The following is a 23,287-nucleotide window of genomic DNA, read 5'->3' as shown; positions in this document are numbered from 1 at the left end:
TAAATTATAGAAAGTTAGTGGAAAAGAGGGAAGGAAACAAGGAGGGAGGAAGATAGGGAAAGGGGAAGTACTGGAGACTGAATTAGAACAAATTATATTTCTTGCTTTTATAATTATGTCAAAATGAATCCTATTTTATGTTAAAATGAATCAATAAAAATATATTGGAAAATGAAAAAAGGTATATTAGAAAGCTACTGAAATTAAAGTAATTTGGCACTGGTATGGGAATATGATGCAACTATGTGATAAAGATGAAGTCTTAAATTGGTGGTAAAAAGCAAGAGAAAGTAATAAATAGTGAAAAACATGAACAAAATTTGGTCCCTTTAACATTTCTTATTCTTAAGTGGATATTAGGGGGCTGGGGTTGTAGCTCAATGGTTTAGAGTGCTTACCTAGCATGTGTGAGGCACTGGGTTTGATTCTCAGCACCACATATCAATCAATCAATATCAATCAACAACTAAAAAGAAATTTTAAAAAAATTTAAGTGGATTATTAAGGTTGATCAAAGATTTCAGTGAAAACAAAAACAAAACACTCTAGAAGAAAACATAGATGAACCTCTTTATAATTTTGGTGTGGAAAAGTCTTTTTGCATGTCAAAACCAGAAAGGAGCTAGGAGGGAAAAGAATTATAAAATTGACTTCATACATTAAAAAAAAAATGTATAGAAATGTACCCTAAAGAAGATCAAACATCAAACAGAGCAGAAATATTAGTATATTGCATAAGGGGTTTATTTTATTAGCATGCAAAATTTTTTATGAGGCCAAAGAATATAATGGATATGTCAGTGAGCCTTGATGGTGGTGGTGATTTCATGCATATATACTTACCTCTCAACTCATTGAGTTGTACACATTAAATGTAACTTTTTGTATATCAAAATATTGATAATAAAAGCTGAGAACAAAAGGAAAAAGAACAAGAAAATATGTAAAGGAAATGAATAAGCAGTTCACAGAAAAAAATGTATTACACATACACACACACACACACACACACGCACGCACACACACATACACACACACACACACACACACACTCTTGAATCCAAACTTATCCAATTAGGACTTCAGCCTATGAATTTGGAGGAGGCACAATTCAGTTTGTAACACTTTCAGTGTTATGCCAAACATTTAAGGGAGTTCTAAACAAACTCTCCACTAAAACCAAAAGGAAATACTTCCCAACTCATATTTGAGGCCACTATGAAACTGACACCAAAATCAAAGGTATTATAAAACCAGAGACCTATAGACTAATATCCTTCATGAATGTAGTTGCAAAAATTCTAAACAAAATTTGATTAAATCCAATATAATATAACACATCACCAAATGGTGTTTATCCCAGGAATGCAGCATTGGTTTTATGTTTGAAAACCACTCACTATGATTTATTATATTAAGCTAAAAAATAAAGAACTATACGAGGCAGAGAAAACATTTGACAACATCAAAATTTCATTTCTAGTGAAAACTCTTAGTAAGTTAGGAGCACAGGGAAATTTTCCCAACCTGACAAAAGCTGTCTCCAGAAAACAATTTATATTTAATAGTGAAAGACTAAATTCTTTCCCTAAGATCAGAAATAAGACAGGCAGGTATATCTGTTCTTACCACTTTGGTGTAATATTATACTGAAGGTTATAGCCAGTTAAATCAGAAAGAAAAAGAAAAGGCATCCAGTTTGGAAAGGAAGAATTAAAGCTGTCTTTATTTACAAACAGCATAATCATCTATGCAGAAAATCTAATGAAACATATTTATAAATTATAAACTATTATAATTTAGCTTAGCAAAGTTGTAGGATTCAAGATCTACAAAATCAATTATTTTCTATATTCTAGCAATAAAAACTATAATTTAAAATTTGAAAACCAGGAGTATAAAATAAAAAATGTAAAATAGGAATAAATCTTATAAAAGATATAAGTGATAGGTACACTGAAACTTATAAAATATCACCTAGAAAAGTCAAAGAAAATTTGTTGGAGACAAATATCTTGTTCTTCAGTCACAATATTCAATATTCAATATTGCTAAGCTATTTCTTTACTCAGATTTATTTATGGAGTGCATAGAATCCTGTCTTAGCGATTTTTGCTGCTGTGACTAAAGGGTCTGACCAGAACAATTTTAGGGTAGAAAATTTTTATTTTAGGGCTCGCAGTTTTTGAGGTCTTAGTCCATAGAAGGGTGGCTCCATTTCTCAGGACTCAAGATCCTTGGGGGCTCCAGGTGAGGCTGAACATTGTGGCAGAGGGAAGCAGGTCACATGACCAACAGGAAGCAGAGAGAGGTCTCCACTTGTCAGACACAAATATATACCCAGAGCCACAGCCCAATTCCCACCTCCTCCAGCCACACCCTACCACTTCAGTTACCACTCAGTTAATCCCTATCATGGGATTAAATCACTGATTGGGTTAAGACTCTTACAGTCAATCATTTCTCTTCAGAACCTTCTTGTGCTGTCTTACACATGAGATTTTGGGGGACACCTCACATCCAAACCATAAGAAATCCCAATCAAAATGCCTCCTGAATTTTTTTTTTTTTGTAGAAAGTCATGAACTATTCATTTAGAAATGTAAAGGACCTAGAGTAGCAAAATAACTGAAAAATTACAAAGTTGGAAGGCTAAAATTACCTGTTTTCAAGCATTATTATATGGCTATGATAATCAAATCAGCATGACATTGGCATCAAGATAGGGAAATAGGTTAATGGAACAAAAAGTTCAGAAATGAAACCATGTATTTATTAACAACTGGGTTTTGACAGAGGCACAAGGGCAATGAATGTAATGGAGAATAATTGGATATGCAACAAAATGTTATTGAATGTATTTTTTAAGATGGTATTGGATTTTGTTTTAGCTGGTAATCAGGTTACTTGAAGATTAACTTAATTCTTTTAATGCTTTAAAAAAATCCTCATTATGCAGATGTAATGTATCTTTATTTTAGGACTAGTTTAGCCCTGTTGACTGAGACATGGCCCTTTGGGTGAGTGCGGGGTGGGGGGGAATCGTCTCTTTTTAAATGCCCTGGTTGGTCTGCAGAGTGTCTCTAATTAGGCTGGTGGGATTGTGAATGTCTCCCAACCTTACATGAGCCTGATAGTTGTTATGGCTTTTCAGTAGTTATTCTTGCCCAACTTCAGGGAGACTCACCTTTATACATGAGCAGTTTATCATACAGATAATAACTCAAAGAGCAACTTTATGAGTTGTGTGGCCTTTCCTCTATTCTCTCATTTCTGTGCCCTACCTTACAAGTTCTAACCCCCTTAGCCTCCCCATTCTCTAACTCTGTCTCCTCATGAGCAGGATCACCTTACTCTGCTCTTCCTATCCCACTTGTACTGTATTCTGGAAAGTTTATCCAAACAAGAAGCCAGGGTAATCTTAGGGATCACCTTGTTTATTTCCTTTCAGAGGGTCATAAATCTGAACTGCCTGTTTTCTAATGCTTGAAAATAGGTCTCCCCATGTATTTTGTGGGCCTTCAAGTTGTTGACCCTGGCAGGGTAATTCCAAACAGTTATTTAGTCATGACTGGGAATAAATGTCTTCCATAACTTAGTTTTCATTGAAAAAAAATTTATTCTTAATTTGTTGTTTTTAATAAATTACATAATTATAATAGAAGAGAAGTGCAACTGGTGCAAACAGATTTTGGAGTAAGCACCACAGTTTCTTGGTAAGCATATAGATTATCTGATGGGAGAATGCTTTGTACTCTGGGGAATAGGAAAGTAGGGTTAAATATTCAGCAGTTAGGTTTGTTTTACAGTAAAACTAAATGAAGTGAGTTCAATAAAAAGCAAGGCAGTTAAAATGCAGTCCATTAAGAATGTTGCTGTAGTACTCAGTTAGCTTTAAGAGATTTTAAAATGGATCTGGTTAGCTAGATCCAGCTTGGAAAAGGTATTATCAAAACTATCCTGAAATTTAGGATAGCATCCCTCCTCCCCATATTGACAGAATTTGGATTATCAAAATGAGGAGTTTCAGCATTTTAGGAGACATAATTGAGAATTGATACTTGGTATGTATCATCTGAAAAATTATTCTAATTGTGCATTTCCTGGCTTAGGAAATAAACTATTGCCATAATTCTTTATTTAATTTCATGACAGATACTTTTAGCAAAGAAAATTTAGCATTCCCTTTTCTGGTCTAATTGGGATTAGTTTTTGTACCTCTGTGATTGTCTTATCATGACTTTATTAGATATTCTAACACTTTATAAAGTTTGATAATGTGTTAGTTCTGTCACTGCAATAAATACCTGAGATAATTGACTTCTAATGAGAAAAGGTTTATTTTGGTTCACAGTTTTGAGGTTTTAGTCCACTATTGGTTGGTCTTGTTGCTTTGGACCTGTGGCAGGAGCACATGGTGGGGCAGAACTGCTTACATCATGGGCAAGAAACAAAAGAGAAGAAAAGGAAGGGATGGGAGTTCCACTATCCCCTTAAGAGAGCATGACTATCAGGGCCCACCTTTAAAAAGTCCTCCAGCCTCCCAGTAGTACCACCCTAGGACACTACTCTAACATATGGACTTTTGAAGGACATTCAAGATCCAAACCATGGCAGATGATACTTAATTCTAGATTTAAATAATTATTTTTATGAGATTGTGTGTGTGTGTGTGGGTGTGTGTGTGTGTGTGTGTAGGGGATTGAACCCAGGGGCACTTAACCACTGGAGCACACACTTTTTTTGTATTTTATTTAGAGACAGGGTCTTGCTGAGTTGCTTAGTGCCTCGCCAAGTTGCTGAGTATGGCTTTGAACTCACAATCCTTCTGTCCTAGCCTCCCATGTTGCTAGGATTACAGGCATGTGTCACCACACCCGGCTATTTTTTTTTTTTTTAATATTTATTTTTTAGTCTCGGTGTACACAACATCTTTGTTTGTATGTGGTGCTGAGGATCGAACCCGGGCCGCACGCATGCCAGGCGAGCGCGCTACCGCTTGAGCCACATCCCCAGCCCAACCCGGCTATTTTTATGAGAACTTTTAAGAAAATAATTGATTAGTCTTCTCAATATGTACTTCTCATGAGAGTTTTAATTAATATACACTGCTTATCAGGATTTTTAATTTACTGAAAATATTTTAAAACTAATAACATTTGTCATTTTTTCCATTTTTGTATGTAGAGCTTAGATTCAACTCCAACCATGTTAGGATTAACAGATGAAATACCATTTCATAACATAATATTCCACACTTCCAGAGTGTTTAGTGGAATCATCCAGTTGCTTGTTTCTCCTGGTTTTCAAATAAGGAGTTATTTCTCTTTTGTTCATCCCCTCATTTCAGAAAAAATGAAGATGAATAAACTACGTCTTTCTAACATAAACCGGAAAAACGTTTTTGGAGAGAACTTATTGTATAAGGCTGCTCTGCACAATGATGCTGATCTCATACATCTTTGTATTAAAAAAGGTGCAAATGTTAATCAGCCAAGTTATGCTGGTAAGTTAGGGTTACCTCCTCTAGTTTTCCTGATAGTGGTTTGTAGGTTTAGCAGAATCACTGCCATGAAAGTATAGCAGAGTGGGCCTAAGGCAAGTCCTAAAGCTTTCTTGTAATTTTCTTGCTTAAGAAGCTCTTTTGCCATTATCTTCAGGGAAGAGGGTAAGGTGAGGAGGGTGAATGGCAGAAAAAGAGCATTATATTTCTTCAAAGATTGTGGCAGGTGTCCATCTACAGTGCCATTATACAGATGGTCCCTGAGTCTGGTTTTGCGTGGTCATTGTCACTATGGGTTCAACTTTGGAGGAGAAATGCGGTCAAAAGCAGGAAGAAACTGAAGGTACCCTTATCTGGGGGTTAAGGGGAGATTTGTGACAAAATGGTAGATATATAGCAGGAGTAATGATGACCAGGGAGATGGAGAGAATAGAATATAGAGGTAAAGAGGTTCGGATAGGTCGTTCAGAAAACAGCAGTCTTTCTGTAAGGCTGGGTGTCTGGTGTAGTCTTCCGTGTGTGGAGAATATCATGTGTTCTTCTGGAGATGAGTGAGTAAAGATACTTAGGTACTTAACAAACTGAATAGCACTGGGCCAGTCTGAATGGTGCTTTGGGAATACAAGAATACTTTAAAATATTTGACTTTTTTCATATTTTTCCACAGCAGAGTTGAGAGAGAGGAATTTGATTTGTCCTTCAGATTTATTGAATCCACTATATAATACAGGGTGCTTTCATGGTTATGTTATATTGTCTTATATAGTCAAAATATTTTTAAAGAAACAATATAAAATTAGTATTTTTAAGGGCAAGCACAAAACATTATTAAGATGTCAAATATAAACAAATGTCATTTCTTTTTTGTATAACAGGTTGGACAGCACTTCATGAAGCTAGTTTAAGAGGATTTCATCGCACAGCAAGTGAACTATTAAAAAGTGGAGCAGATGTAAATATCAAAGGAATGAACCAGATCACTCCTCTACATGATGCTGTGATAAATGGACATTATAAGGTACTTGAATGATTTTGTTTGCAGAGTAAATATTGTGTTCTGCAAATGTTAAATATATCTGGGACCATACAACAGAAAAACACAGGGAATTTCAATTTTGGTTCATTCTGCTAATGAACATTTAGGATTTATAATAAAATTTTACTATTCAATGTGTTTTTAAAAATTTTTTTAGTTGTAGATGGACACAATATCTTTATTCTTACTTATTTATTTTTATGTGGTGCTGAGGACCAAACCCAGGCCCTCACGCATGCAAAGTAAGCGTTCTACCACTGAGCTATGACCCGTCCTCTCAATGGGATTTTTGTGCTTAATATGGTAGATGTCATTTTACATTTTACATATTTTTTTTTGCCCTTGAAGGAGGGGTGGGGTCTTACTGTGCTGCCCAGGCTCATCTCAAACTCCTGGGCTCAGTTGAGGGAACCACATCCCCTGCCTCAGCCTTGGGAATAGCTAGGAATATATGCATGTGCCACCAAGCCCAGCTGGTAGATGCTATTTTACATATTATTTTTATGAATATACAGAACATTTTATATTTACACATAGTTAATTTTTTCAGCTTTTACTCCTTTACAACTCTTATATGGTGCTTTGTATTCTTTTTAAGAATATATTCTTCTTATAGAATGTTACACAATGATATCCAGCTCTGATTGGAAGTGTATAGCCTCATGGCGTCCTGTGCCATTTTCAGAATCAGCATAGTACACAGTAACCTACTAGGGCTAATCATCAGTAAATACATACCCGCGTGATTGTACCACTGGTTAAAATATCAAAATACTATAATTCCACATCAGTTGGTTAGTAGTACCTACAATAAATGTAACATTAAGTTAAATTATGTAACATTAAGTTAAACCATTATACATGGTTTATTTCAGAAACCACATATGCTCTGAGCTTCCTACATTCCTTTTTATAGTACTGTGAATTGAACCCAGGAGTACCCTGCTACTGAACTATATCCCAAGCCTGTTTTTAAAATTTCTTTTAATTAGTTATACATGACAGTGGAATGCATTTATGCATTTTGATATATCATGCATAAATGGGGTATAATTTTTCATTTTTCTGAGGGTACATATTATAGAATCATATTGGTCATGCAGTCATATATGTACATAAGGTAATAAATTCTACTATCTTTCTTATCCCCATATTCCCTCCTTTCCTCTCCCTCCACTCCTCTCTACCTAATCTAAGGTAACTCAGTTCTTCCCTAGCACCCACCCCCTTATTGGGAATTAGCATCCACATATTAGAGAAAACATTCGTCCTTTGTTTTTTTAGGATTGGCTTATTTTGCTTAGTGTGATATTCTCCAGCTCCATCCATTTACTGGCAAATGTCATAATTTCATTCTTCTTTTTTGGGGGGTGAGGTGTACCAGGGGTTGAACTGAAGGACACTCAACCACTGAGCTATATCCCCAGCCATATTTTGTACTTTATTTAGAGATAGGGTCTCACTGAGTTGCTTAGTGCCTCATTTTCGCTGAGGCTGGATTGAGCTCATGATCCTCCTGTCTCAGCCTCCTGAGCCACTGGGATTACAGACATAAGGTTCCATGCCCGATCCATTCTTCTTTAAAGCTGAGTAATATTCATATATATATACATACATACATATACACACACACCACATTTTCTTATCCATTTATCTATTGAAGGACACCTAGGTTGGTTCCACAGTTTAATTATTGTGAATTGAGATGTTATAAACATTGGTGTGGCTGTGTTACTGTGGTGATGATTTTAAGTCCTTTGGGTATAAACCAAGGAGTGGGATAGCTGGGTCAAATGGTGGTTCTATTCCAAGTTTCTGAGGACTCTTCATACTGCTTTCCATAGTGGTTGCACCAGTTTGTAGTCCCACCAGCAATGTATGAGTATACCTTTTTCTCCACATCCTTGCTATTGTTGCCTGTATTCTTTTTTTAATATATATATTTTTAGTTGTTGATATACCTTTATTTTATTTATTTATATGCGGTGCTGAGAGTCAAACCCAGTGCCTCACACATGCCAGGCAAGTACCCTACCACTGAGCCCCAGCCCTAGCCCTTGTTGCCTGTATTCTTTTTTTTTTTTAACTTTATTTTACTTATTTATTTTTTTATGTGGTGCTGAGGATCGAACCCAGTGCCTCACCCATGCTAGGCAAGTGCTCTATATTCTTGATGATTGCCATTCTGACTGGAGTGAGATGAAATCTTAGAGTAGTTATGATTTGCATTTCTTTGTTAGAGAAATTGAACATTTTTTCATGTTTGTTGATTGATTGCATATCATCTTCTGAGAAGTATCTGTTCAGCTCCTTAGCCCATTTATTGATTGGGTTGTTTATTTTTTTGGTGTTAAGTTTTTGAGTTCTTTATATATCTCTATCTGACATGTGTGGCAAAAATTTGCTCCCAAAATGTAGTCTCTCTCTTCACCTCATTGATTCTTTCTTTTCCTGAGAAGAACCTTTTTAGTTCGAATCCATCCCATTTATTGATTCTTGATTTTGTTTCTTGTGCTTTAGGAGTCTTGTTAAGGAATTTGGGGCCTAATCTGATGTGATGAAGATTTGGGCCTACTTTTTCCTCTGTTAGAATGAGTTTAGAAAGGTTCCCTCCTTCCATTTCATGGAATATTTTGAGGAGTATTGATGTTAATTCTTCTTTGGCAGTCTTGTAGAACTTGGCTGAGAATCCAAAATTTCATTGGAGTAAAAATTTTTTCAAAAAAAGTTTCTGATTAGTTTCTGTACTTCAGACATGTCCATTGTGATATTTCCTTCTTCATTTTGTATTTTAGTAACTTGAGTTTTCTCTTTGTTAGTATGATGAGGGGTTTATCTATCTATTTTTTCAAAGAACCAACTTTTTTGTTTTGTCAGTTTTTTCAGTTGTTTCAATTTCATTGATTTCAGTTCTGATATTAATTATTTCCGGTCTTCTACTGCTTTAGGTGTTGATTTGTTCTTTTTCTAGGACTTTGAGATGTAGTGTTAGGTCATTTATTTATTGGCTTTTTATTCTTTTAATGAATGCACTCAATGCAATAAACTTTCCTCTTAGTACTGCCTTCATAGTGTCCCAGAGATTTTGATATGTTGTATTAGTGTTCTTATTTACCTTTAAGAATTTTCTTTTATTTCATTCTTAATTTCTTCTACTACCTATTCATCATTCAATTATGTATTATTTAGTCTGCATTTGTTACAGTAGCTTCTATTTTTTATTTTATCATTTATTTCTAATTTCATTCCATTGTGATTTGATAGAATGCATTGTATTGTCACCTTTTTTTTTGTATTTACTAAGATTTGCTTTGTGGCATGTGATATGGTCTGTTTCAGAGAAGAGCCACGTGCTGCTGAGAAGAAAGTATATTTGCTTGTTGATGAATGAAAATTTCTATATATGCCTGTTCAAAGTCTAAATTATTAATTGTATTATTCAGTTCTATAGTTTTTTATTTAGTTTTTGTTTGAACAATCTTCTCCAGCCCCTTTAAAAAATATTTTGAGGCAGGGTCTGATTATGTTGCCTAGGCTATCTCCAATTTCAATCCTCCTGCCTCAGTTTCCTGAGCATGCATCAACATACCTGGCCCCACATATTTTTGGGGGGATGAGTATAGAGACTATATCATAGGGCCGAGCTGAGCTATTTAGTGAAGTTTTGGTTGTTGTTGATATTTTGGTTTAGTTTTTTTTTTTTTCTGGTTTAGGGGATCCAATCTGAGGGCCTTATGCATGCTATGCAAGTGCTTTACCACTGAGCTACACCCTAAGCCTCTGAAGATATCTTAGTTGGGTGGAAAAAGAGGTCTATCAACTGGGCTCAGGAAGATCTATTCTATTTATTTCCAGAAGAAATACCTAATATAGGTAAACGTGGGGAAAGCTTCTGGAAGCCAGGGACATAGATAGGGCATATTTCTTCAAAGTGTTTAATTACTTCAGGAGCCTTTAGGCATTTTTGTTTATTTTGATAATGTTTTGACTGGTGATGGATGGGGTCATCTCTGTTCATTTTGTAGAGGGCTGAAGGGAGAGAATTCTGCCTAGAACCCAATTTTAATGGTCTGAAAAACTTGCAAGCTTGGACAAACAACAATATGCCAGTCTTTCTATCCTTTATCTTCTTTTCACAGCTGGTCTCCAGCAGAGAAACCTCATGCCAAAGCACTTCTTTCCTTTCCCCCATAGTTTATCTGCTCCCTCACTTACCAGGGCTGAACTTGGGGAATATAAATCTGAACATTTTACTTTTTCTTCTTTTCTTCACCTTTCTTCCTTTGTCCTACTTGGAAACTACTCCACTCCACTTTTCTTTATAGGCCAGCACTTTCTGTCTCCTATCTGACTTTTGTGGATATGTACCCTTCGCTGGTTCCCTTAATGAAGTAAAATAGACCAGAGACACAGACGTCCCTTTTCAGAATCAAGTACCTCTACTTATCTCACTCCCTCTTGCCAATCCTAGTCTCTGATATGCTCCTGGCACCATGACAGGAGAAAAGAAAATGATAAGATAGGAGTAAAAATTTAGAGAAAGATGAGAATTCAAAGCTGAAACCCAGTAGGTAAGGTGAACTCACAGTCTCCCCCCACCCAACTTCCCTCTCTATTTAATGTGGGGTATCCAACAAGTTACCTCACCCCAGTCAAAGAGAAGTGAACAAAACTACAGGTCTGTTCTGGACTGAATTAGCAACCAGCCTTGGGAACCAAAATAGGATAGGACATGGTTTTGGAGGATGTAGGATGGATGGTGGAAGCATAAGATAAGGATCTAGACCTACCTTAGGAATCTCATAGGTGAGGCAAAGATGGAAAAAAGGCCTGGTCCCTGGGTATTGAATTGATCAAATGCTTTAGGTGTTAGGACTAAAGATATGTGACAGGAAAGCCCTGGGAACATGATGCTGTTCCCAGCACCCAGAGAGTATAAGCTGCTTTAAACATTCCACTTAGTTTAAGGAATGTCTAATATATTATTTTATAGGCACTGATCTTGATAATGGAGAGATACTAAAAGATTGATAACCTATGCTCTAAAAAAGTGAAAAAGCACTAAAAAAATCTGCACATTGTATGATTCCACTTCTTTGAAATATCCTTAGTACTCAAATATATAGAGACAGAATATTAGAGGTGGAAGGTAGAAGGTGGAAAATAGGAAGTGACAGCTAATGGTTAAAGGGTTTGTTTTAGATGGAATTGAAAATGTTCCAAAATTAGATTGTGATTATGGTTGTATGACCCTCTTAATATACTAAAATATAATGTATTATATTCTTTTTTGTAATATTTATTTTTAATTTTAGGTGGACACAATATCTTTATTTTATTTTTATGTGGTGCTGAGAATCGAACCCAGTGCCTCACACATGCTAGGCGAGCATGTCACCACTTGAGCCACATCCCCAGCCCCTGGATTATATTCTTAAATAGGTGTATTATGTAGAATGTGAATTATATATCTTAATGAAACTGTTAAAAAATAAATAATTTTTTGTGGAAAAAGTTAGAATTTTTGAATTACAGATGACCAGCTCAGTGTGGTTCCTTAGAAAAATCCACAACAAATTGTTAAATATATGGTTAAGAGACATAGGTAAGAATGTGATAATCTTTGGGAATCTGTAGGTATCATTAAGAACATGTGCCGGGTGTGGTGGCGCATGCCTGTAATCCCAGTGGCTGGGGAGGCTGAGGCAGGAGGATCACAAGTTCACAGCCAACCTCAGCAACTTAGTAAAGCTCTAAGCAACTCATCAAGACCCTGTCTCTAAATAAAATATTTAAAAGGGCTTGGGATATGACTCAGTGGTTAAGTCATATTGAACCCACCCCTGGGTTCAATCCCTGGTACCAAAAAAAAAAAAAGAACAACAAGTCATGCCAGACATAGTCTTGATTCCTTTTATTAAGCTTACTTTCTTAATAGGTGAAGGAAATGGCATTGATATAAGATATCAAGATTTTAACAAAGCTTTTATTGATGAAGGGTTTTATGGTATGTGTGTGTGTGAGATGTTGAATTGGAGGTTTGTTAGCGTTGTTCTTAGGATTAACATATATTGAAAAAATATCCTATAAATGGGGGATGATTATTCATTCTGTTTTCATGTGAACTCTCATATAAAGATTGATTACATATCTTATTCTGTAAAGAGTGAAAACCATCTCTGGAACATGAACTGTATTTTGGTGTATTTTTTAGAAATCTCAGATATCATACTATTTTTACCCATAAATACTTGAACCTGTATCTCTGACAGATAAGAACATATTTTATACCTACAATATAATCTCACCTAATAAAATTGTTTCTTAATACCATTTTATACCTGTCCATAATCAAATTTCTCAGTATTTTCTTAATATTTATTTTTTAGTTGTAGTTGTATACAATATCTTTATTTTTATGTGGTCTGAGGATCGAACCAGCACCCAGCATCCAGGGCCTCGCACGCACTAGGTGAGCGCTTTACCACTGGAGCCACAACCCTAGCCCCAAATTTCCCAGTATTTTAAATCCACTGAGGTCCATACATTATGTGTATTCATTATGTCTCTAAATATGTTTTAATTTATAATAGTCCTTTCTCTGTTTTATATAGGTTTTTATTGTTGTTTTATGTCTTTTATTTGTTGAAGAAACTGGGTTATTTGTCACATAGAATTTTGTAAATTCTTTGACCAATTTTATCTTTGTAATGTTGCTTAACTTCTTTTGCCCAAAATTTTCTGTAAATGATTGTGTTTAAATGAAAAATCTACTTAGAGAATTTTTAGAAAGAAATATAAATCATGAGTTCATCCTAGTATTTTTGTTTCATACTTATTAGTGTAGATCTACACTTAATTTTGGTTTTATACTTGCATTCCTTTTTTCTTATTTCTGACCATTTGTTTCTTAATACATTATTTCTTTATCATATAATATACTTACATTATTACTGTTAACAGCCCAGGCATTAACAGTGAAACTACTAATGATTTTTTTGGAGAGGGGATGATTCTTTTTATTCTTTGATTATATCCCATTAGGAATAAGAAGTCAAAATCCTTTTTTGTCAAGTACTTGAAATTATTTATTTCCTGTACTACTTGGCTTCTTATAGAAGGAAGTCAGTAGATTCTAAAGTAAGGAAAACACTTGATTAGGTAGCGTGATTAAAGGTGAAACCCCATATGAGGAGCCTGATACCTATTTCTGGGAGTGTGGACTGAAGTTTCAATGCATTGCTATTAAATTTGGGGATGATTTGTTAGGTAGCAATAGTCAACTAACATAGAACTTTTCTAGATTCAAAATAGGGGTGAAAAACTCAATCATTTATTTATTGCTTTGGTGAGAAATGATTTTTTTTAAATCAGAGAGTATATAAACAAACTTCAGAATTGCTAGTACCAGGTACTGGGCATGTAGCTCATTATGTAGCACGAGTACTTGCCTAGCATGCACCAGGCCCTGGGTTCAATCCCCAGAGGGAGTTGGTATATGTAGGTATTTGGCAAAATAGACTATATGTTACCTGAAAATAGACTATATGTTACCTGAAACAGAGACAGCTAAGTAAATAAAATTAGTCCTTCCTTGGGATTACTAACCTGGATTTCCAGAAGAATAGACCTTTCCCCTTCCTTGATCTTAAGTCACTCTTACATTGCATGGCTTATTATTTGACATAAAACATCAAGAGTTTTAACTCCATGGCCCTTTTGGCTATCTCCCTTTAGAAGTATTTTCCAGAAAGAAAAAAATGCATTCTACCTTTGCTGAAGAAAATAAGAAGATCCATACATGAAATCCTTTTATCTTTTTATGTGTGGCTTTAGATGAATTATAAATGTAATTATATCTACTATCACTTTCTGTTTCTTTATCTAACATTGAATTCCCATTGTAAAGTTATTTGAAAAGCAGAATTACCAAATTGCCGAGACTTAGAAATTTTAAAAGGATTTGGCTCATATTGTTCCTGTATGTGGTGTGGCATTTTTCTCTCCTAGAGACGTTACAACTTTTCTAACTAGGCTGTGTTCTCTGTTGCAACTCAAATCTTATACTTTAAGAGTAGTAATTTTTATACCACTTTAATGATATGGACCACTTGACCATAAAAAGTCTTGAGTTGATGACAGCAGTAGGAGTGAATTCAAGATAAATATTGGCAACACTTGGGGTTAGCCAAAGTTTCCAGTGCCAGAATCTTCAGTAAATCACATTGATTTTCTAAAGAAGTGTTTGTGGTTTTCATTTATAAGAACTGTTAAACATGCTATTTTTGCCATAATTTTCATCACCTACAGTACATGTGTGCATCTGATGATACCTTTATTTAAAATAAGATAAATGTTGTCTTTGTTTAGGCTGAACAGAAAGAAACTTCTCTTTTTACTTTGGACTGATACTGTGCAACCTTTCCTCCCTTCATAAGGGCTTAGCTGTTTTCCTTTAAGGCAAAAGAAAAAGTGAGAAACATGTCAAATATTATGTATAGATCACATATCTTAAGCCATGCCATCCTAACTTTCAGTTTACAGGAAACACAGAAAAGCTAAATGTGTCAAGAAAGAAATGATCAGCATATCCAGAATGCGGGACATTCTACAAGAAAAATTGGATAGGACTCTATAAAAAGTGAATACTTACAAGGGGGAAAAAAATGGGATGATACTATGTGACCCATAATTGGATATTGATTTCCCCATAACAGCTATATCATGTTTTGAGGCATGAATTGGGAAAATATGCCCCATTCAGAAATATGAATATGTAAAGATATTGTATGATACCATGTAAATATATTAATAGCCTAAACTGTAATGTTATGGTTATGTAAGAATATGTTCTTAGAAGGAACATATTTAAAAATTTAGACATATGATATCATTTGGATTTACAACTTTTTTTCAAATAGCTAAGTATTTTTTGTTTATACATGTATATACTCAAATATATAACTACATATACATAGATGTATGCATATGTCTGAGGGGAGAAAAATATGTTAATTGTTGATTCCAGGTGAAGGATATATAAATGTTCATTGTATTGTTCTTTTCAGTTTTTTGTATGTTTGAAAATGTTTAAGGTAAAGATTTGGAAAAATATTGGCATGGAGAAACAAACTATTTTAACTCATTTTTTAATAACATAATTTATATACCATAAAATTTACCCATATGAGGTATATAAAATTCTGTTGTTTGGGGTATATTCACAGTATTGTGTAACCAGCAACATAGTCAAATTTAGAACATTTTTATTATTCCAAAAACAAAATCCCTACTTATTAGCTGGCACTCCCCAGTGTCTACCCCTAGTTCCACATACATACTCTTCCATCCCTAAGAAACTGCTAATCTACTTCTAATAATTAGACTGAGGTTTTAGGTTTAGGGGAGGAAGGCTACAGAGGTAAAATGCCATTTTCAACAATCATATCAAGGTGCCTACTCTCAACATGACTATTTTTCAAATTGACACATAGTGGATATTTACTGAATGCTCATTATTGTAATTTAGATATGAGGTATCCCCCGAAACTCATGTGAGATAATAAAAAAAAAATTTTAAGAGTGAAATGATCGGATTATTAGAACCTTAATCCAATCAGTGCATTAATCTACTGATAGGAATTAAGTGGATGGTAATTGTAGGAAGGCAGGATGTGGCTGGAAAACGTGGGTCATTAGGGGTATGCCTTTGGGGTATATATTTTGTCCATGGTGAAGGGGGTGCATGCGCATGTACACTCCCACCCCTGCTTCCTGGTGCTATGTCCTGAGCTATGTTCTTCCACCACATTCTTACATTCTTCTGTTATGACGTTCTGTCTTACCTCAGGCTCCCAGGAATGGAGTCCATCTATGGATGGAGAACCTCTGAAACCATGAGCCCCAAATAAACTTTTCCTCCTCTGAAATTGTCCTTTTCAGGTCTTTGGATCACAGCTTTGAAAAAGCTGACTAAATCAGAAATTGGTCATTGCTGTGACTAACCTGATCATGTGGTTTAGAAGCTTTTGGAGCTTTTCAGAATTTGTGGGAAGAATTTTGAGTTGTTAGAGATGCAAGCTAGAAAAGCTTTAGATTGTTACAGGTAGAGCTTTATGAGATTCTGCTGGGAGCTCAAAAGACCAGAATGCTGATAAAACTGTAGATAGTAAAGAGTGGGCTCGTGAGGTTTCAGAAGAGAAAAAAGACTCTTTTGGAAGTTGGACTCTTTCGGAAGTTTGTGTTATGTTCTGGCTAAGAAGTTGTCTATGTTTTGCCCATGTCCTGAGTCCTTTTTTGTGAGACTGAATTTAAAGGTGGTATACTAATTAACTGGTGGAAGAAATTTTTAGGCAGCATAGCATTCAGACAATGGCATTGATATTACTGACAGCATTTAATTAAGTTTATTATGAAAATTAAGAGCAGAAAGATTTGAAAAACTTGCAATTTGGCCAGAAAACTGCAAATAAAACTGGGCTAAGAAAGGTATGATTATTAAAGATGGTAAAGCCACTAAAGAAACACTAAATACTTTACCCAGAAACAATAGGAAAGAAGGATTGAGGTCATCTCAAGAATTGGCAGGACCACACCTATCTCAGGCTCAAGGGTGTTAAAGTAAAACTTCCTTTGAAAAGAGGTCAGTGGGGCACCCTACTTGCTCAGGGGACCTGGGAAATTGTTTCATGATGCTCAGTGACCCAGGCATTGAGAGGCTGCTGCAATAGGAGTTCATCAACACTTGGCTACTATTTGAGGTGGTGGCAGACCTTGGCGTAAACTATGTGGTGCTGGTTCTGTGGGAATACAAGGACGCTGGAGTTAGGAGGTCATGAAGGCTTCCACCAAGATTTCAAAGGAAGGCCTAGGAGGACACACAAAGTACAGCAGGCTAGGAGTCCCTAAAGGTAGCCCCTGAGAGAACGATGAGTGGATATGTAAGAAGGAAACTGAAATTGTAGTGGAGAACACTGATCTTTCAAGGAAAACTGCAAGAATCAATAGAAACAGGCCACGAGAGAGGCCATGTGGGGTGCAACCATCAAAGCCATAGGAACAGAATTATATATATCCTTTGGAGAGAACATTATGATGTTCTGTTTCCTAGGTGTGGATACGGATTTAGAGAACTTGTTTGCCCAGCTGGATTTTGGTCTTGTTTTGGTCCTATTCCTTTTTTTTTGTACCCCTATTTCTCCATTTTGGAATGGAAATGTTTACTCTGTGCCTTTATATGTTGGATATATGTAACTTGCTTTTGATTTTTATAGGGACTCATGCTGAGAGTTTGTCTTGTGTCTCAGAGGAGACTTTGGATTTGGATTTTGAACAATCCTGTAACTGTTTGACTATGGGGATTCTTGGAAATGGAATATATGTATTTTGCATTTTGAGACAGAGATGAGTTTGGGAAGACCATGAGTGAAATGTTATGGTTTAGATATGAGATGTCCCCCAAAAGCTCATGTGTTTAATGCAAGAAAGTTTCAAGGTGAAATGACTGGGTTATGAGAGCCTTAACCTTATCAGTGTATTAATCCGCTGATAGGGATTAACTGTAGGCAGTTAGGGTGTAGCTGCAGGAGGTGGGTCTTTGGGGTGTGCCTTTGGGATAGGGAGCGCTTTTGCACTCTCTCTCCTTCCTGGTGCCATATTCTGAACTGCTTTCCTCCAACACACTCTTTCACCGTGGTGTTCTGCCTTATCTTTTGCTCCAAAGACTGGAGTCAGCCATCTGTGGACTGAGACCTCTGAAACTATGAGCCCTAAATAAACTTTTTCTCCTCTAAAATTATTCTTTTCAGGTCTTTGAACACAATAATGAAAAATATGACTAAAATACTTACTTAAGAAAAATATTTTACCTGAGTTCAGAGGGTATTACATTTTTTAGAATCACTGGAATTTTATATTCAGATTCCTTCAAAGAAATGAACAAAATATTCTTTTTATTTTATATAACTGTAGACCAATAAGCTTGTTTAGTAGCTAATTACTAGTCCAAGATTAAAAATATGATATGGTGGACTTTAAATATTCCAATTAACTCAAAGAAAAATGGTGAAACTTGAGACATTTTAATTAAGAATCTGTGTTCACATTTTTAGTTATGAGACTTATTTAAAACACAGATACAATAATATATAATTATAATCTGCTAGACGCTCTTAGTAGATCATTAATTTTATGTAGCCTTTAAAAATAAAAGTAAGTTATCTTAAAAAAATCAGGAACACATAGCAAAGCTACAACCCAGCACACATTTGGATAGCACTGTTGAGAGCCACAGCCGAAGCAGCCCCAGCAAACTTCCAGCTGATTGGCTCCTCTGTGGTGATGCTCATTGGGCTGTTTCCCTGCCCTTTCAGACCACGGAGCTGCTCATTGGGGGACTCTTTTGGCTCCGCCCACGTGACCCAGCCAGTCTGCCTCAAGAGCGGGAAAATTGAAAATGACCTAGGAGTTCCGGTAGAGTGCTCACCGGAAGTGCTGGTGGTGGCGGTTGAGCTCTTGGGGAATTCCTAGAGAGCTCGCGTGGTGCGGAGTGTGCTAAAAATAAAGTTCGTTGCTGCTTGACAAGTGGCTCGTGAATTGTGCCCAGCCAGACTGTGGCATTTGGTGGCCCGTACGGGAACGACTGAGGGTAAGGCATAAGGTAAACTGCTCACACCTGAAGGCAGGGCGAGAGGATGGGTAGCCATTTTAAGATTCTTCTTTTATTTTGTTTCGCTTTTGTTTTAAGTTGCCTGTCCCTGGAGATGGGTGAGACGGAAGAAAAACCGCTCACATCTGAGGAAAAACTATTTGCGTCTGAGGAACAGATAGGGAGAAAGGACAGATGGACATTTCAGGAGGATAGAAAGACTGATAAAATGAATTTTTGTTCCATTTTTGTTTTATTTTGTCTCAGTTTTCTTTTGCATTATCTTAGTGAGGGGTATCTTCATCACGGAAATATGGAATTAAAAATTAGTAAGAACCTAACCGAAAGGGCGTTAAGTAAAGTGCTAGAGGAAGGAGGCATCTCAGTAAAATCAAGAACAGCTAGGGCATGTGTTAAGACTATACAAAGGTGTAGCTCATGATTCATTAAAGAGGGGTTGTTAAATATATCACAATGGAACCATCATGGTGAAGATTTTAAAAAGATACAAAAGGAAAGCCCAGGAACTCTGCCAGTTGGCACATTACCATTATGGACTTTGGTACAATCTTGTTTGCTTAGTCTAGGAAAAGACATCTTACATCAAGTAAAAGAGGAAATCTCTCGAGTTAGTCAGACAAAGGAAAAAGGTCTAGAGGAGGAAGGGCTATCAGGGGAGAAGTTATAACAGGAGGCTGCTACTAACACCTTTCTATCACCAGAGGGCATAATTGTTCAACAGCTTCACCTATGGAGACAACATATGCTGGGAGGCCTCCAACCCCCGTAGTTGATAGATGGGATCCTGAGACAGGACCTCAAAGATTAGCATGCCCTGTATTTGAGCAGGCAGGAAGGCAGCGAATTCACCATGTTTTAGATTTCAAAACAGTGAAGCAGCTAAAAGAGGCTGTAACAACCTGTGGTCCTCAAGCACCCTTCACTGTAAGCATGGTTGAATCCATTACCAACTTGAACATGACGCCAGCAGATTGGACTAGTATGTGTAAAGCTATGCTAAATGGAGAACAATACCTGTTATGGAAGGTTGCCAATGAGGAATTTTGCACGGAGATGGCTAGGCGAAATGCAGCAGCTGGTTATCCTCAGAGAAATCTAGATATGTTGTTAGGAAAGGGACCTTATGAGGGTCAGCAGCAACAAATTGCATATGATCCTGCCATATACTCACAAATTGCTGCAGATGCGGTTAGGGCATGGAAGACTTTACAAGGACATGGAGATTTACAAGGTCAATTAGCTAAGGTAATACAGGAGCTAATGAACCTTACACTGAATTTGTAGATAGGCTTATTCAAACAGCTACCAGAGTTTGGGGGGATACAGAACAAGCAATGCCATTAAACAGCTAGCCTATGAACAAGCAAACAGATGGTGCAAGGAGGCCATTAGACCATGGAAACATGGAGATTTAAACACATATATTAAATTATGTACAGACATTAATGAACAAGGGCAAGTCTTGGCAGCTGCAGTACAACAGACTTTAGATGCCAGGCCAAAAACATGCTACAATTGTGAACAAACAGGACATTTTAAAAGGAATTGCCCCATAGGAGGAGGGTTTAACAAAACTAGTTATCAAAGGGGTAGAATACCGGGTATTTGCCCAAGATGCCGTAGAGGGAGACATTAGGCTAATGAATGCCGTTCTGAAACTGCCATAGAGGGTACTCCGTTATTAAAAAATGGACAAGGACCAGGTGTTTACCCACGATATTGTGAGATAAAGGCATCGGGCTCCATTGCCAAAAAATGGACAGGGGGGCCCAATGCTCCGGGTCCCACGACCACAAATATATAGGGCACTGGAGGAACCCAGCAACACCATCAGGGTAGTGCTCAGGACACATTATCCATTAGATCCCTCACTAGACAAACCATAGGGAGTGCAGGATTGGACATCTGCGCCTCTGCCAGAGCAGTCTAACTCCAGAGATGGGAGTTCAAATCATTCCCACAGGAGTAAAAGGGCCTCTTCCCCAAGGAACAGTAGGCTTATTATTGGGACACAGTTCTTCTACTCTAAAAGGATTTATGATAAGTCCTGGGGTAATTGATCCCAATTATGAAGGTGAAATAAAAATTATAGCCAGTTCTCTAAGGGGTATATCAGTAATTTCACCAGGAAATAGAATAGCACCCAGCACACATTTGGATAGCACAAAACAGGAAAACTTCAGACCTGGGAATCTGGATGTCCTAAAGAATTTTTCTAAGGCAACCTCTTTGAGATGAACTATCTCCATTGGTTTGTTGTCCAGCATTTTTTTCACTGAAGTTGCTATTACACAAGTTGCTATTACACTGTTGCTATTTCAACAGTAGCTTGATCTTTGTCTTGCTCTCAATTATTTTTGGCTCCACTATGTTGGAATTATTTGCAATAACTGCTGAAAGCAGCTCTATCAAGTCCCCTCTTTGATTTACACCCCAGAACTTGACTGAAAATAGTACAGTGACTTCATTAAATATTATAAAAAAACTCATGCCAGGAAACCTTGAGAAGCTACAATAGAAAGATACCAAGGCTGTTTAGGAGGATGAAATGAGAATATCTGTCTACCAGTGGGTCGGTTAAACATGTCCTTTGCTGGAACAAGCAAGTGACTGGGCTTCACCATTTGAAGTGTGCTTCTTGCAGAGGTTTTTTTTTTTTTTTCTTTTGACTCACCCCACAAAGCACCATGCCTTGGGGTTATTGGACTTGGTACTTCATTTAAACCACACAGAGAGATGAATACCATTGCTATATTCCCATGAAGGAAAATATTAAATTGAAACCAACCCCATCGCCAGTGTTTCTCAGAATAAAAGGAGCTTTTTAAGTGAAACCATTGTAAAGTATTATCTCCTCTACCCTGCTTTTTTGCCAGAATATTAACTAAGCAACATTCATACCCTTTTCAGGATTTTATATTAGAGTCCACAGACTTAATTGAAACCATACAGAGAGAATGGTAAACTTGAAAACATTTTTCAGGGGCTTGGCATTATTGAAAAGAGGATCATATAGTGTGGGTTACAGTTGAGGGAGCTGTGCTGGTGTTATGGTTTGGTTGTGAAGTGTTCCCCAAAAGCTTATGTGTGAGACAATGCAAGAAAGTTTAGAGGAGAAATGATTGGGTTATGAGAGCCTTAACCCAATCAGCAAATTAATCCCCTGATGGGATTAACTGAGTGGTAACTGAAGGCAGGTGGGATGTGGCTGGAGGAGGTGGGCATTGGGGGCATGCCTTTGGTGTATATATTTTGTATCTGGAGAGTGGAGCCTCTCTCTGCTGTGTGATCGTCATGTGAGCCACTTCCCTGTGCCATACTCTTCCTCCATGATGTTTTGCCTAACCTGGAGCCTGGAGAAATGGAGTCTGTTGTCTATAGATGGAGACTTCCAAAACTGTGAGCCCCCCATATAAACCTTTTCTCCTCTATGGTTATTCTAGTCAGGTGTTTTAGTCAAAGCAGCAAAAAAGCTGACTTAAATAGCCGGTAAGACAGGGGTCTCAAAAGCAAGAGACCCCTGACCTATAGTCCCAAATATCTTGATCTGTTTGTATTTCCTCCTGTGTTAGAATTTTAAAAAATAGAATCTTAAACCAGAAAGGGAATCTTTAGAATAATATCCTTGGTGTTTTCTTTTCCTTTTTTTTTTTTTTTTAATAAAATGCCCAAGATCTAGACAAGTACAGCAACTAGGTATGAGACTCCAGGTCACACAACTGGTTGTGGCTGAAACATGACTATTTCCACATGACTACTGATGCTGACAAAGATCACTTGGCTGAGGTAGGGTTTGTCATTTTTCCATAGTAAGGTTATTCCTCCACCGTTTCTATAACTAACCACTTTGCAAGGAAATCTTGAATATAGTCCACACTTAAGGAGTGGGGAAGTTAATCTTCACTGTCTTGAGGTTGAATAAAGATGTGTTTTTATATTCTTTTGTTTTTCATATACCCACATAATTAATTTTATTGGTGTGCTTTGTTTTTTCATAAGGGTTTGAATTATTGTCTCCCATCACTTGCTGTTTGCCCAATTATCTGTAGTATTCTTTTATGCCAATAAATTCTCTCAACTT

At 36.6% G+C, this 23,287-nt stretch overlaps 1 protein-coding gene across 1 annotated transcript in view; it reads left to right on the top strand.

Moving 5' to 3' along the window:
• Ankrd31 (ankyrin repeat domain 31) overlaps window positions 1–23,287 on the top strand; it is a 196,902-nt gene that overhangs the window by 54,462 nt on the left and 119,153 nt on the right. Inside the window, 2 exon segments of the mRNA XM_076857689.2 lie at window positions 5,351–5,506; window positions 6,379–6,521. Of these exon segments, the coding sequence (XP_076713804.2) occupies window positions 5,351–5,506; window positions 6,379–6,521 (299 nt within the window).

This window comes from Callospermophilus lateralis, chromosome 5 (genome assembly GCF_048772815.1).
Source record: "Callospermophilus lateralis isolate mCalLat2 chromosome 5, mCalLat2.hap1, whole genome shotgun sequence".
NCBI lineage: Eukaryota > Metazoa > Chordata > Mammalia > Rodentia > Sciuridae > Callospermophilus > Callospermophilus lateralis.
This window is presented reverse-complemented; position numbering and strand designations above follow the sequence as displayed.